The sequence below is a fragment of the Myiozetetes cayanensis genome, unplaced genomic scaffold, assembly GCF_022539395.1.
Source record: "Myiozetetes cayanensis isolate MyiCay16 unplaced genomic scaffold, myiCay2020 scf3, whole genome shotgun sequence".
NCBI lineage: Eukaryota > Metazoa > Chordata > Aves > Passeriformes > Tyrannidae > Myiozetetes > Myiozetetes cayanensis.
In genome coordinates, this window is record NW_026087521.1 from 68,632,179 (window position 1) to 68,649,579 (window position 17,401).

General features: G+C 38.9%; 1 protein-coding gene across 1 annotated transcript in view; it reads right to left on the minus strand.

Annotated features, from left to right (window-relative positions):
* The window catches only part of ARHGAP8 (Rho GTPase activating protein 8), a 62,452-nt gene that overhangs the window by 36,982 nt on the left and 8,069 nt on the right, over positions 1-17,401 (minus strand). Inside the window, exons 2-3 of the mRNA XM_050323317.1 lie at positions 8,527-8,624; positions 5,320-5,457 (exon numbers count right to left, since the gene is read on the minus strand). Of these exons, the coding sequence (XP_050179274.1) occupies positions 5,320-5,457; positions 8,527-8,563 (175 nt within the window). The 5' untranslated portion in view covers positions 8,564-8,624. The remainder of the gene's footprint in view (positions 1-5,319; positions 5,458-8,526; positions 8,625-17,401) is intronic.

The window sequence follows — 17,401 nt, forward strand, 5'->3', positions numbered from 1 at the left end:
AGAGTTCTGAAGGAATAGTGTGGCTCTTGTGATACTTGGGGCTACCTCTGTCTCCTGTTATTGCTCAAAACATGCTGTGAGACTTCCCTGTCAAGTCGCACCTGACCTACAGAAAGCACAAGGTAAGTGACGAAGCAAAGCTGAGGGAAGTTCATATTTAGAGGTGGTTGGTTGTGCTCAGCTCTGGACAGGGAACACTGAAGTCCTCCTGCAGCATTCAGCTGTGGAAGAAAACAGCCCTGCTTTCCCTAGTAGTCTTGGAAATTACCTGTTTTCAAACTCTCTGTGCTTTATATCTGGAATTTATTAGAATACTGCTCTGCCTACAAGCACTTTGGACTTTGTCTTGCTTCTCTGTCAGATGTTTTTAACCAACTTAAGCTTTCTCAGATCTTCTCTTTCAGAAGCACTGCTACATTCAGATCACATTTAAAACACATCAAGCAAGGCATATAAGTATGATTTTCCATACATCTACAGGAAAGATACCATTCCTTCTAAAGCAATACAGAAACACCCCATAAAATGGTCAGACTGAATTAATATTTGACACATTCTTAGTCTAACTTCAATGTTCAAAGTAAATTATATCTAATACTTGTTTCTATTGTTACCAAAACATCAAAGTTTGCCTTTGATATCAGTGGGAATACAATAAAGAATTAGGGGTTTTTTAGACAATATTTATAATTCTGTTGTTCCCCTCTGATCCTGAATTAAGTAGTTCCAGTATAGTAGTGTAGTTTTGACTCCTAAAACATTCCTTTCTCTGCTAGCTCATTCTTTCTTCCTGTTCTTGTTTGGCTGGCTACTTATTTTTGTTGTCTTTCTCAAAGGGGCTTTTTTTTTATACCACAAAGCTTGATGTCCCTTCCCACATTAAAAATAAATTCTCGCCCCGGGTTAAATAAAGTGCTTGAGCACCACTAAAGGAAGAACATGCACACCACCACAATTATATGTAGCCAGGTATGTCAGCATATTGTTCTTAAACAGACCATAATTTATTTCCTGAAGTTATTTAAGTGTCTTGTTTTATATTCTCAGAGTGCTTATAAAGACATTATAATGTGACACACATTAATATGAATGATGTACTAAAATTAAATTAAAACATTAATAAAAGATTGTTTTCTAAATCATGGCTTGTTTGGGGGGAAAAAAAAGTGCTATGTTACAATGCACTCCAGAATATTTTATCTGTTAGAGGTAACAGTTCTTATGAGCAAAATAAACCATTGAAAGGTTTCCAGATAAATTACTAAATGAGTCACTAATTGTTACTGTTGGTCACATTCGATGGCTTGAATTAAAACCCAGAAAAAAATAACCAGTTCTATAAAAGAGTGCAAACTGGTAAGGTAGGACATAAAAAGACATAATTGTCCAGCTTCAATAAAGGGGAAACTGAGGCAGAGGAACTTTCTTAGAATTAGCAGCTGAGCAGAGCCCCTTGTTCTCCAACCCTGTAGTGCCACACAGGCAAAAAGAACAAACCAGAAAAGGTGAGAACCTCAACTCCATGAAAAACCAAATAAAGTAGTGCCAGCTTTCCATCAGTGGTGGAAGGTAAGAAAGGAAAGAGGCTGTTTTTTCTCTTCCCAGGCATCATTAATATTCTGGAGAACACCAAATTTGAACATGACCTGTGCAGTGCTGATCAAAACAGAAGCAGGGCCCCTTTCCCTCCATCAGGGGGGCTGTGACTGAGCACCTTGGGAAATGCCCATCACATCTAACAGGGCATTTGCTTCCCAGTCCAACACAGTTTGCATCCTGTTGAGGATGGAATTTTTATCCAAACACATGAAAGTATGGTTTGAAAAGTAATGTGGGGAGGGGCAGTTCCCTGCAGATGCAAAGGAGAGTGTAAGTGGAAGTAAACTGATTGCAAATCTGCACAGGGTGTATTTTTACACCACAAAATGCTCTCAGGGACATGGTGCGACTCCTGGGGATGGTCCTGTGCAAGGCTGAGGGCTGGAGTTTCAGTAAGAAAGCATGTCCATATATTTTGATATAATTAGCTCTGGTTTGTCTTTAAAAAAGACAGTACAACCTACAGTCTGATGTTCAAAGCAAGAAATGCAGTAAATAGGGATTTATTTCCTTTCTCATTCTGAGAGGAAAATAGTTGGAGAAAGGAGCAAGAAAAAAAGTGGTGCAGAACTTGGAAAATCCAAGTTCAATTCCTGCCTGAAGGATTTGAAAACATGCTTTTATCACTCAGACAAGTTCCCTCTTCACTAGAGCAGGAAATACTTTCCATTGATATCAGCCTTTACTCCTGCTCCTGAAGGTATTGTAAGAAGTAGCAAAGCTGTCACCGAGATGGACTGAAAATTATTAGGACTTGTGCCTTAGGCTTATTAGATATTTCACTACAGTTTCTCCTCACATGTTACAAAAACTAAATTACAACTTTACCTTTCACAGTCTGATCTACATTCTACTCTAATCAGTTCCTAATGCACTGGTTCAGAATCAAAATGGGGCATGAAATCAATTGGATCTTGAAGATAAATGTGCACAGTCTCTGCAAAGACCCAGGCTGGATACCTGAAACCTTTAAATGTAACTAGAAAAGCAGGAAAAGGCTAAGAAGGGAAATAAAGATTTAAAACAGCAATGACATGGATTCCATTAAAAAGTTTTAGTTAACACATAAAAGGATGTCACCGGCAGTTGATGAAAACACAAAGCATTAGAAATAGAGTTCTATGAAATAAGAATATATTCAAATTCAGGCACTGCAAAAAGTTGTCAGCAATCATATTATAGAAGCAAACCAGAGCAAATTAGGGAGCTTGATGCATCAGGAATGAATAAGAAAAATAATCTTGAGCTTGTTTTCAGGCAACAAATTGGAACTTCTCCCTCAAAACAGAAATAAAAGGAACCAGCACAGCCGCACTGTTCACACATGCTTAGAGTCATCAGCTGCACATTGGTACTTGTGACATAACTCGATCTGTAATTAATAAACAATTAATAAAGCTTACATCTTTTCAAAATGTCTTCTATCCTGTTTTAATTAATTGTATTTTCACACAGTGTGAATGCAGCTCAAAAAATATACTCAAAACTATAGTCAAAACTATTGCTATGCAAAGCAGGTAGAAGTGATTTTAACTTATGAAAAGCAAGAAAGAATTTTAGGGAATTTTTTTTAAATTGACTGTTGGAAACTAGGTGACTGTAAGAGATGGATAAATTACTGCAAATATTTTCACCTAAAGTGTTCTTTTTCTTCAGTCACTTCAAACAATACATCTCATTGTCTTTCAATCATGAAATAAAAATGAAGGAACAGCTTTAACACAGCCACTTCAAGCACTGAAATCATATTTGTCTCATTCAAAGAGAAGAAAAGGATTACAAACCAGGTACAAATAATTCAAAAACTGCTTCAAAAGGGACTGGCCTCTTACAGGATGGGAAGGGAAGAGCTCATCCCTTCCTCACTTGAATCTAAATCCAGAGAGCATTCAAACATGTCTCCTGCCCAGTACACTCTGTGGATGGGGAGGTCTTTTTTTTTTTTGTGGAGGGTATTATTTCACCTTCTCTGTATTCTGCATTCATATTCAGAACAATTCAATATTCATCAAATATTTCTGACAAATGGCAGGTAAGGTCACTCTTTTCTGGGCTTAAACAACGGCTAAGGGACAGTTTTTTGCCCTACAAAAGGCTTCAGTATTAAGGACAAAACCATCAGAGGCAATCCAACATTTCAGGCAAGATTTGCTCCCATGTATTTAAACCAGGAATATATCCAGTGTTTGGACTTTATTCCAAGCAAACACTGAAACAGAGCAAATTCCAAGAAGAAACCATGGAAGCTACAGGTAGGTAAAAAACCACTGTGGCTTTCACTCCACTATTGCTGAAGCAATTCCCATTCTCTGACAAAGGAATAAGGCATATTCCAAAGATGGAGCCAGGCAGGACTGCCCAGCAAAGGACAGGCTGGTTATTATTCCATCCCCACCACATGTTCTCTGTTTCACCAGCCATAAAAGCAAGGATTTCTAAAAAGAGCTGTGCTGGCAGATTTCTAATTCCAAACTCCTTCCCCTTTTTGGAGTTCCCCCATCATTTTAACTTCCAAATCAAATGACATAGTCCTTCTGAGACTATGAAAATTAGGGGGTTTTGTCTTGAGAGTAAGTAAAACTATCATATCTCAGTATTTCCCCCAGTGCTTGAGTGAGAAACATCCTCATGAGTTAGCAGGTAGCAGCTTTTAAATCACAAGATTGTGAATTGTTATTCCCCTGCTTATGGATTTGAGCCTTATGCTGGGGGCTTAGTTTTGAAGAAGGTAAAAGGTAATTCTTATCTTGTGTGTAACTACCTTCAGTGGGTAAGATTGTCCTCCCACTCCAAGTCAAAAGTCAAATTCCCACAGATTTCACTGTCCTAGTCAATCATCCCTCGCCAGAGGACTGGTTTTGCTAAAGTTGATGTTCACCTGGGGCATCATGGCTTGACCTCAGGAAGGTATCTGTGTATAACCTGAGTTCATAATTTTCCTGAAAAAATCACAATCTAAGCTTTAGTACCTAAAGTGTGAGTACAAAGAAGTGTGCACAATGCAACACAATCTTAGACTTCACTAGGATGGATGTTCAAGACCACTGATTGTTTCTTCTTGAGTTCATTTCTTAGTTCAGGACTGTGATTATTAACACTATTTTAACAACACATTGATGCCAAAAATAAGCCAAAAGAAAAAAAAATAGGCAAGACATACTTTAAAGAGGTGCTTTTATATCATAAATACAGCTGCATGTCTCATATTTTGCCAGAATATTTTAAAAATAAATAACTGCAAACATGAAAGGATCCAATACTGAAGTAAGCTACAGATCCATAACTTCTCTTCAAGTCACAGCACAAAGTCAGGTGATAAATGGAGTTAACATTCATGTCAACTATTTCCTTTCTGCCTTTTGTTAGTTTTTGTACACTAAGCCATATCTCCTTGGTTGGGCAGACAAGAAAAATGGCTACACAACACTTCAGGTGATTCAGAAAACAAAACAGCTTATCACAAATGAAGAGCAGATCTGTTCCAGTCACAGTTAGCCCTTAGATCATAATATATTGCTATAGTTATATTTTAAAGCAAGATTAAGCTCAAACAGTTTGGCTCATAATTCATCTGCAGAAAAGCACTGAGTTCACACTCAGCTGCTTTTCAGGAGGAAGGATGGAAGCATCCACATGATTCCTGTGTATCACCTGGAGTGCAGTGAGAAAACTGTGATAGATTGTGCACTGAGGTAAAGCCACAGGATTTTCCAAACATACCTGCCAGCTGGATGATGCCATGTCTTGCAACATCATAATAGGGGTGATTGATGTTTAGCTCAGGATCCTCAGGTGGTGCGGGCACAAATGTTTCTTCCTGCCCCGACTGTGTGTCATCAGCTTCATCTTTCTGCAGTTCTGTAGGAGCAACAGGAACACATGAACAGAGACAACCTCTTGCCTCCAATACATCACTGAAGGAATTTTAGCTCAGTTTGACAAAAATACAGGCTTTTATTGCCTTTTGTTGTAGTTACAAATCAGTCTGTGACCCTGCTAATCACGGCTGTTGGTGTTGTCTCATCGTTTTTTTTCCACTCCCTTAAGCTACAGCTTCCTGCCTGTTATTTCAAGGTTGCCCACATAGAGAAGTTAAAGTTTCAGTTCACTACCACATGCACTGATAGCTACTCCACATTAACACCTCGTGTGAATTCTCTTCAAGAGCAAACTCACTGTTTGCATAAAGGGAGCAAATTGTAAATAACTCTCTGTCTCACCTCCCCCAAAATCCAGTTTCCTTGAAATCCTTTAACCTTCTGAACCTGGAATAAAAAAAGCAGCCTAAACTCCAGCTAGAGGCCAAGCAAAGGTGTAAATTTCTGCTCAAAATCCCAGTAAAATGGTCATCCTTCCCCCAATTTCAGTAGATTCTGGACTAGATCCTAGAATTAAAATGTACGCTGTACTGAAATGAGCAACAGAGTGTTAATCAATCTTGTTCCGAGACTTTTGGTTTTGTTTTGCTTTTTTATTCCTCCCCCAAGCTTCTTCCAAATTGTTGTAAGGTTCAAAAAAAAGCTGGTATTAAGTCAATATCCAAATGTTCAGAATCTGGGATAATTACCATCACTCCCATGATTTTCAAATGAGTGTTTGCTCAAACCTGGTGGGAACAACACTAAATGGACACACTAATACACTAATGTCTTGGGGGCTTAGGAGAAAAGACACATGCAAAGAGAAAAACTGATGTTCTGATGAGGTGTACCAGCCCCTGTACATCATCCATCTCTTTTTATCACACAGGTTTTAATATGGTAAAATTAGCAGGTTTATCTGTCAGTTTGGACGCTTTGGAGATGCAGCTGGACATGGTGCTGGGCCTTTTTTTGCAGACTTGTTGATAAAAAAGGTTGGTCCACATCGACCCTTTAGGTCCCCTTCCCACCTGGTATTCCGTGATTCCATGATCCCAAACATTATTATTGCCGCCTTAAAAAGTACTTCTAGACAATTTTGTCTCTTCATCATCTGCATATTTCATGTGCCTTGACCACCATGCAAGGCCCAGCAGGGCAGAGAAAACGAATTAAATATTGATTTCAGCCAGATTTATGTGCCAGTAGATAATAAGTGTTAGAGAAAAACTTGCACTAAATATTTTGGAATGGTTTCCACTCACAGTTTCTCAGTGTCTTTCTATCCTGCAAACAGCCACATGAAAGCTTTATTGTCTCATTTTCATTTTGAATGTGATTTGTACCAAAAAAAAGCATTTCACAAGGATGAAAAATGCCACTCATGGCTGGGCTTCTCAAAAACACAGAGCAGTCAGGAACATGTGTACTACTTTTACATTTCCTTATGTCTGAATTCATAAAAGCCTTCTCAGAAAACAAATCAGCAGTTGTATAGGAAAAAAAACCTCACTTGCCTTTAGAAATACAACATTAGAGTCCTTTTCATGCACATTAAAAAAGTTTAAATTCTTATTGTCTCCAAAATGTGTATTTTTCTGTCTTTAAAAGTGTATCATACATAAAAAGCTACACTAACCTTACCTGGAAAAGTATTCTTTTACTTAAAAGAATGTTTTTGTCCCAGGAGCTGGGAAGAATAATAATATGAACATAATGCAGCAGATAAATATTTGCCAAAAAAAAAAAAATTAAAACTCATAACAAGGAAAACAGTATTTTGTTTTTCGATTCTTTTTTCTCCATGTCTGAGCACTGTAACCACCTAAAGGAAGAAAAAGTTTCAAAGGGGAGAGAGAAAAAAGAAACAGCAAATGCCAGTCTGTCGGGATGTGGAGAGGGAGCTGTGAACCATTTACCATAACCCACTGAAAACTTAACAGGTGCTGTTAAAACAAAGTGTATATGCAGGTTAAACACAACAGAAATGGCCTGTCTGGCTCTGGGATGGGCCAAAGAACTAGAGAAGCAAAATAAATGCTCAAACCCATTTATACTGCACTTATTCCCAGAGACTAAAGAAGTCCCAGCACTAACATAGCTGCTGAACAGCTAGAGAGCCCTAACCTAGAGAGATAGTTCTTTGTATATTTTGGTTTGGGTTTTTTCTATTTGGTTGGTTGGGTTTTGTTTAGTTTTTTTTGTTTGTTGGTTTGGTTTGGTGTTTGGTTTTTTTACTGTGAGAACAAGGGCACTGCAGCTCAAGAGATTTTTCGTAATAAACACAAACAAAATTCATTATTACAAAGTGAGGGAGACCTCAGCTCTATTTTTTCTCCTACAAGTGATAGGGGAGTTTACTGTCCTGCTCCATGAACTGTAGCAGAGGATCACCTGCTATTGCTCTTTAACCCAGCCTGGGAGAAAACATGAGGGGCCTGATCTAGAGCTTGCCTTGAGGAGCACAATTATTTTCCATGAATTTGGAATCAATCCCCAGGAGTGAAAAGGCCATCGAGCTGCTCCTGAAAGTCATGAAGTGGTGAAATCTGAGGCGAGGGACAGAGAAAGGCAGGCTGAGGTGGAGGAGATCTGGAAGACCCTTGCTCCTCCAGCTCCTCCAGCCTGGCATCTTCAGAAGCTCCGGGGGAAAAGGAAACAGTGATGATGATCCTTCAGAATGCCGAGGCCCCAGTGCCGTGGTCCTGCTGCTCCGCTGGATTAGCACCTTTGGAATACCATGCAGTGCAGCAGTCTCTGGGCTCATTCAACACTTGTCTGCTTGGAGAAATGACTCCCATTTGTGCCACAACGTGTGATGATGGTGATATTCCAACAGCCTGGAATTGCACCACCATAATTCACAAAAGCTGCACGTGTGAAACTAACCTTCAGCCCTAATGGCTTTAATAGGGTACACGTCAGTACAGAGGCTGTAACTCAGCTTGGATTGCTCCCAACAAGTATTAAAAAACGTTGGAGAAGCCTCTCACTTACTGCAGATGCTCCATTAAATCACCAGTAACTCTGCACAGATGCCATTTGAAGTATAATAAAAAATATTTACCTATTTCAGCCAACTTCTCATAGTCAATCTCAGACATGTTTCCCCTCAGGAACAAGTCTGTGCAGACTTTGCAGGATGAAATGGTCCTTGGGTCAGCCCTACAAAAATAAACAAAAGGAGCTGCCATGATAATGTGGCATATTTTATCCACTACACAAACATAAAATGAAAACAATTAAACAGCCCAGAAATCCTACTGTTGCAGAGGAAAAGCCTTGTCAGCACTTGCCCACCATTTTCATGCAACATATCATAGAGGTATTTTAAAATAGCAATCCAAAAAAGGAAAATTTATGAATTAATGACTTTGAACAAATTGACCTGGTTTCATTTCTGGGGGGTTGTTACTCAAAACACTTATATATTACACATTTTTAATGACAAGCATCAGAATTTCGGACTAAGTCGCTTCTGGAAACAACTTAAAACTTCTTTTTTGTCTTAATGTAGATGATCTGTACACTCCATATGCTTTCACCAAGTCACTTATCCTATAGCAATTCTAAGTTTCATTACAGGAAACATTCTATACCTCACATTTCACATGAAAGAGCTTCATGAAAATTTCAAGTGAGCATTAACATATAAAAAACCTGAAAAAGCAGCAGTTCCTGCATAATCACTGCTTTTTGTGAACCACTCTGTGGAGTGCTCTGCAAACAGAATATTAAGGAACACATCCGAAGTGAGCATCAGGAGAGAAAAACATGATTTAGAAGGTCTGTTTCCCCAAGCAGCTGCTCCAAAAAACAAAATGAGTGCTTCCTTTAAATTAAAAACCCAGACTTGAGCGTGGAGGTGAGAAAGAAACTGAGCTTTTATAACTCTCCTTTGAATTCAATTTAACCCCCTTGGTTTAAATCAGTTTGGTATCATCTGAACATGTTTTTTTAAAAAAAAAAAGAAAGGGCTTGGTCCTTGAAAAAAGGCAAACACAAGCGCGTTCTTCTCCTCTGCCAAGAGGCTGGAGTTTGTATTTCTCCTTCAAATCACTGAAACTGGTATTTTGGACCAAAAGCCTGCTTGCTGCAGATTCCACCACTTAGAAGATTTTTAAATATTTAGCAATTATTTTGTAACAATCTTACTTGTTCCTTGTTGAAAATAATTATCTGCATTTACAAGAAACTCAAATTGAAAGCCCATACACAGGGAAAAGTCCCATTAAGCTCAAAACAGAAAACTACTCCATTTCTCACTGAGCACCAATATTCTTAAAAGAAAAAAAAAAAGCAATTTTGGGCCAGATGTATTTCAGTTCATGCTAATTTTACCACATGGTATTCAGAACTGTAATTCCATTGTTGTTTTAATGTTGTTATTATTATTATTATTATTATTATTACTATTTCTAAAAATTATTTTTATTTAAAAATACTTAGTGGAACTTAACCACAAGAAGCTCTTTGTGACTTATGGTTATGTTTTTCAATATAGTTTCCATTGATCACCACCTGCCAAACTTTCAGAACAAAGAAAGCCAATGTTCAACATATCTGAGCTTCACAAACTTCATCCCAGCCAAGTATTTTCCAAAGCTCTTGCAAGGAAATGGGGCTCTTCCTTCTGGAGTGCCTATTTACCCCAGGCCTTTCCAGCCTATTGAATTTTAGCCATAAATCATAAATCAAGTCATAAGCCATAAAAATCAAGCTGTATCTTTGACACTAAAATGCTTTTCAGGCGATGTGAGTAATGAAACTCTAAAAGAATTGATGGAACAGGAAAAAAAAAAAAAGCCATTTCCTTGAACCCCTTTTTGAATGAAAAAAAATACAATCCTTCTGTTACATAGCATGGAACAAAAACCAGTTTCTCCTTCATACTAATTTCCTAATGCTAAGAGTTAGAAGAAATGGCTCCATCTAGGGAGGGCAGATTTAAATCCCTCCCAAAACCTGCTGAAAAGCATCTGGCTTTTGAGCAGCAAAGTTACTGTCCAAGTGAGAGCAACTACCACAGCATTAAAACACTTGCAAACATTTCCCACACAAAGTTATGGGGAAGGTAGAAATAATTCAGATGCAACTGAGGAATGAGGGGAGCGGGGAAGAAACCATCTGCCTGCTTTCCAGCTCACTCTTCCCTCGGGGCAGCAATTAGAAAAGTTTCCAGTTCCGAGGCAAATTTCGTGTAGCACCCTCGGGAATTGATTTCCCGTTGACCGCAGCGCTCCCTGTTCCTGGGAGATAACATAATCTCCTTAATAGCCTTCCACGCCACCTATCACTGGTTCTGGTGGTGCACCGTCAGATTTGGTGCCTCCCCCACCCCGCCCCTCCAAAAAGGCAGTAAGGAAAAAAGCAAGCCCTGAAAAGAGCTGAACTACAGGCCTGTTATTAATAATAGAAATCTGAAGCTGTTTTACAACGTAGCACATCCCGTATTCCTCCTCGTGCAAGGTTATTACTTACTGACATCCCTAAAAGAGTGTTACTCTGGTGAAAAGGGTGTTATTTTAGTGAAAATGAAGGCAGTCACACGCAGAACTGCTGGATAATGAACTCGAGAGGCCAAACAAAGGCAGGGGATTCCTCCAACATTTGTCAAGGCTCAGGCGCCTCTGATGCCTATTCTTTTTGTTCACTCAGCTGTCAGATATGTTCTTCTTCAAATGTAAATAGTGTGGTTTCTCTTCATTTTTTTCCCCCTGATGTTCTTGCCTTCCACTGATATTCTTTGTTACTCTTAAGCGGCGTGACACGGCTCAGGGTGTAACATCAGACTGCAATTTCCATTTTGATAGGATGAGAATTCCCTGTATCTGCTCAGGGGTATCAGATACAGAACCAGGTAAAGGAGTTCCAGGAGATTATTTTATTATTTACAATACTGCAGGAAATTTACTGTGGAATTGATAAACACAGCAATGCATGAGCTGAGTCCATAATGTACTCCTGAAACGTATTCAAACCATACTCCTTTTCTTCCCATAGTGCCCTAAATAGCATTTTGCCACAGTGTGTTTCCTACACAGTGTCTACCAAGTCCATATCTTTTATAAGCAGTTGATTTAAGGCATTTAAATCAGTTTATTTTCATATTCTTACCTAACCTACCACTCTTTGTTGGCTATACATTGGTGAAAAGCAGCCAGACCATGAATAGCAAACAGACACCAAGACTGACAGTGAGAGCTCTGGTTATTTGGGTCTCTGATGAAATAATTCAACAAACTGAGAAAAACCCAAAGAATTTGAAAGATGATGCCACACAAGTTGGTAAAATTTACAATTAGAACATTAATATTTTGAAAAGTTCAGTGTAAGTTTACAAAAGGTTCTACAGCTATGTATGGATATTTCAATCAAAGCACTATTATTCTTAATTGGAACTATATACATTCATTTCCTTATCACTTACTACAGAAAAATAGTGTGCTAATATTTAAAGCAAAATATTAGAAATATTCCTGCAACAGTTCAGCATTTACTGTGTGCATAAATTTTAATATGGTTTGGGCTCTCACATGGTAAGCTGACACCTCTGTTCTTTCAGAAATAAAAACAAAATCAGCAAAAAATTCATAATGGTTAAAACTGCCAGTTGTCCATACAAAATAACACCGTGCTGTATCATCACTACTCTGTCCCAGAAATAATGTAAGAACTTACCTGTTTTTAAGGCTAAGATGAAAAATATTATCTTAAAAAAGAAGAGGAAAAGTAAAAATTAAATACACATGGCCTTAAAAAGAATCCAAAGGCTTCATCCTTTTTATATCACATTAGTATGGGGAATTTCAACCTTCTTTTCATATAATGATTAGAACACCTGAAGGTTGCAGACCCTCCAGGAACAAAGGGATTGAAAAGTCCCTTACTGCAGGGAAAGTTTCCTTTAGTCACTGCATTTCTTAGTGCTACTCTGATATTTGTTGGAACAGAGTTCTGCCCAAAACTTGCAGGCAGATATTCCTTTATTTGTACAACTTACTAAATTATTAAGAATTCATCCCACTATATTTTTCTGCCTAATCTGTTAATAATGAGACCTGTCTGAACGAGTAAATGTATTTGTTGCACTATCTTGGTACTTATAATTAGACTGACAAGTAGAATTGTAATTCTAAGCAATGATTTTTCTTTGTGATACAGTGTCTGGTGAAGCTTCATGGCTCAGGAAGCTGCTGAATTTTCATGACTGAGTTACCAGTGTGAATTCAGTGAGAATACAAAGCAAACTTTATTTTCACCACATGGATGTGTAGCAGGGAAGATAGGAGAGTCTAGGAACTTAACAGAAAGAGTAAGGATTCTTATTAAAGATGATAAACGGAATTTTGAAGCATTCTCTTAACCCACATTGGTTTGAACCTTGTTGAGAACAAAAATTTAGTAATGTCAAAGGGAGAGAGGGAGGGAGGAAGTGGCTACATATTATATTGTACCTGTTCTGATGACAACTCAGACTTCAGTTTCTGAGGCCATCAACCAGCTAATTTTTAACCAGCACTGTGTTCACTTAAAACAAATGTCCACTGTATATAAAGCAGATGAAGCAACTTTTGCTACACTGTGAATCCTCAGCAGGGAGGACGATAAAAGTGTAGCACACTCCTGGAATCAAAGTTTAGTTTTTGTTGGACAGAATAATTTTTCCTCTCACAGAGAACTTTGAGGGAGAACAATTGAACTCAGTGGGCTGTTTTACACATACACACAGATTTGTATATTAAAAAAAAAAATCACCATATATCACCTAAAATACGAGAGATGCTGGAATGAGGAAGAGCTCCCAAAGTAGAGCGATGCTGCTTAGTGCAGCACACTCACACCCCTCTGTGGCAGGGGCTGGCCTGCAGTTTGGGATGTCCTTCACAGGCTGTCCTGGCCATGAACAACCCCAGGGGATGCACAGACCTAATTCTGGCCACTCACCTAACAAAACGTTTTCCTACAGTTATACACCACGTCCAACCTCAAAGTATATTGCAACCTTCTTTGTGGCCACTGTTGCAGGACAGGAGCAGGTAGGTAAACCTTAAACCTTTAAGTTCTCTTGTACTGCCCATCACCAGTTTTCCTCTGCCGGAAAACCAGTGAAGCATTTTTATTTCACTGACCACCAAATATGTAAGCATGATCTCTTCCCCCTACCCTGCCATACCTCTGCTGGAATGAGCAAAAAAAAAAAAACTATTGATGGGAAGAGTTAACCATGTCAGACTGAAATAAAAGTGTTTCCCTACTGCACGTAAATATCTGCATGTGTCAGCCATTCCCAGTTCTGAAAGCACTAAAGTAGAGGGGCTATTTCTACCCATTACTAGTAAAGAGGTTTTGGAAATACTCCTGTGTTGTCTGAAACAGTGGAGCTATTTTCTTATCACATCCACTTCTTCATCTGGCACAGTGCAAGCACATGGGGGGAAAAAAAGGGCTTAATATATAACCAATTGACAAAAAGCCATTTATGCTTGTGTGTCATTAGGACAAAATTATCTGAACATGGATAAGTGGCTGCAAAACAAAACACTACAACATTTTTTGTTTTGATTTAGCATAAATGTTTATTGACTAAACAAATAATGTAATCATGGTAAACATTAATGATCAGTCATCTACGGAACTTGCTCTCTAAATTAATATATTGTAATACACACTAATGTGGCAGAATTATGTTGGGCTGAACTCGTGTTTAACCAGCGCTTCCATCTCCAGGGATTACGCACATTCAATTGCAGACAAGTGTATTTTTAAGACTGAGTTTTTTAATTAAATTTCTCTGACAAGTTACTGGACAAAGGGTTTGTGTATTGTGATAAAAAGGGTTCCTTTAATTGCATAATTATGCACTGGGGATTCCTCTGGCTGGAATAAATTAGGGCTTTTAAAATAAATTAATATTCTTCTTATATTTATGCGACACAGGCCAATGTTTCTGGTTCTAGTCAAAATGTGGCCCTTGTAAATGGTCTCTCTCCATTTTCTTTGCAGGTTCCCTTCAGGCACTGGAAGGGGCAGTTGGGTCACCCTGAAGCTTCTCTTCTCCAGGCTGAATAATCCCAATTCTATCAGTCTGTAATGGCCCATGTTTGCTGTGCCCGTGCCTGTTAGATGGGTAATTCCCTTCCCTGGTATGGCCTACAGACAACCAGCTCCAAAAAGACTAAAATCAGTGTGAGAGGAGTCTTGTGTCATGGTTCATTGACATGTTAACTGCTACTTTTAAGTTCCCTGTCCCAGATCAGAAAATCTGAGGTCACATGAAAGAAAGAAGTGACACAGCATAAACAAAGTCTACCAATTCAAATTTGTTCAAACAATTGTGGCAGGTTCACTTTTTTTATCAGCAAGACAAATGTGGCATCAGGTATGTCCTGTCCTCCTGAAGCTGACGTAGATAGGGATTTATGCTTGCTTTGCTGTCTCAATGTCCTTTGACTAAATTGACAGAAATGGGATTGTGCATCACTGCATGATCTGGATCAAATTTTTATTGCTTGGATGGATAATAATATAATAATGTATTAAAAAAATTGGGAAAAATTATTGTGGGGCCACTGCCTCATTATAAAGGCCTCTACCCTGAAAACTTCACCACCTTATCCAGAGGTGTTTGTCTCTATTTACACACATTACAGAGCAGTTCTCAGGTAAAAGACTGTGGAAAAAAAGATTAAGCAATAGCAGTAGCACAGTAGCTGAAATGATGACTTATTATTAACTGGATTCTGCTATCAGACCTTTTCCATACTTCAACAAAAGTCAACTTCAAAAGAACTCTTGCCAATTCCCTACTGTCATGCAAAATTACTTGTTGTCACTGCATCTTTCTGCATTTAACTGCACCCCTAAACAGGAAAGAATCAGAAGTTCTATCACATGGCAAATAATAAATCCTATTTCCCAGGCATGGGAATGCAGGAATGAGGCACATTTGCCTGTCAGAGACACTTAGCCACACTGGTATTCTCTAATTGTTACACAAATCTAAAGATACAGGTGTACAGACACTTCCTTAAACCTGTGCCAACACCTAACAAGACCATGTGGCTTATTCATCATTCTTTTCTGTCAGTGCATCAAAAAATGGAAAACACAGACATTTGATATTACTGACATTTTGAAGCAGTTTTTGGTGTTGCTATAGTCCATACTGTTCTTACTATTACAACAGAACTAACATAAGGTCTAAATTCAAGCAAGTCATCTTAAGGGTTTTTATTAAATCAAAGGATGCAGCAGGGTTTAAAAATAAAAATGAAAAAAGTAGGTTTTTCAAGCACTCAAGCCCTTCAGGTGACCTGAAAGAAAAGCTTGTGTACCCAGCAACTTATCATATTGTGCACCTTCCAACAATATTCCCTTTGATATGTTTAATAAATATTTAATAAGCAATATATAAACATAAGAGTGCAGAGTTTGAGGAAAAAAGCAAGGAGATAAGGACACCATAAGTCATCTGTGGAAAATTGCAAGGCCATGTAGCAAAGAGGAAGAGACAAATTAGTCATTAATGCAATGATCGGTAATAAATAAGGTCATCAGGTGAGGCTCTTCTAGGTGCCCTAATTCCAAATTTAACCTTTTCAATAACCCCCTAGTTTTCCTTGAACAACATTTACACCCTTTCCAAGGATGTGGACACACAGAAATGCTTTGTCACACAGTTGCTTTTACCAGTGTAGTTGGCAAGAAAAACATCATTTCTTTAGAGTGATTAGTGTATGTGCTGCCTTTGTCTCTGCTGTTGGCCACAATCAATAAATGCCACAGGAAACAGCCAGAATGAGTATTACTAAGCCAGCTTAATATTTTTTTTTTTTGAAGCTGCTTAGATGCCAAACTGTGGAAAGAATTCAAGGCCAGGATGAAAAAGCCTTGCAGCCTCTCAGAGAGTCGATTAAATTACACAGCACCCACCCACACACAAAAAAACCCCAAACAACAAAAACCAAACAAAGCAAACAAAACCCCTCCAGTCTTGCACACTGCTTACCAGGGTAATTTTCAGGAACAGTGACACACTTCAGCATAAATTTTGAGAATTCTGTCAGTGCAACAAAGCACTTGACAGCATAGTCTGCCTCTTTCCAAACATGGCCTTTTCTTCACTTTTACTTACATATTAAGAACACTTTCCTGGAAGTAAAGTGTTTCGCCAAAGAAAGAGAAAGAGAGAGAAAGAGAGAGAGAAAGAGAGAGAGAAAGAGAGAGAGAAAGAGAGAGAGAAAGGGAGAGAGAAAGGGAGAGAGAAAGGGAGAGAGAAAGGGAGAGAGAAAGGGAGAGAGAAAGGGAGAGAGAAAGGGAGAGAGAAAGGGAGAGAGAAAGGGAGAGAGAAAGGGAGAGAGAAAGGGAGAGAGAGAAGGGAGAGAGAGAGGGAGAGGGAGAGAGAGAGAAAGGAGAGAGAAAGGGAGAGAAAGGAGAGAGAAGGGGAGAGAGAAAGGGAGAGAGAAAGGAGAGAAAGGGAGAGAGAAAGGGAGGAGAGAAAGGGAGAGAGAAAGGGAGAGAGAAAGGGAGAGAGAAAGGGAGAGAGAAAGGGAGAGAGAAAGGGAGAGAGAAAGGGAGAGAGAAAGGGAGAGAGAAAGGGAGAGAGAAAGGGAGAGAGAAAGGGAGAGAGAGAAGGGAGAGAGAAAGGAGAGAGAGAGAGAGAAAGGGAGAGAGAAAGGAGAGAAAGGAGAGAGAAAGGAGAGAGAAAGGGAGAGAGAAAGGAGAGAGAGAAAGGAGAGAGAAAGGGAGAGAGAAAGGAGAGAGAAAGGAGAGAGAGAAAGGAGAGAGAAAGGGAGAGAGAAAGGGAGAGAGAGAGGGAGAGAGAAAGGGAGAGAGAAAGGGAGAGAGAAAGGGAGAGAGAAAGGGAGAGAGAAAGGGAGAGAGAAAGAGAGAGGGAGAAAGAGAGAGAAAGAGGTTTACAGCTGGAACATGAAGCTATT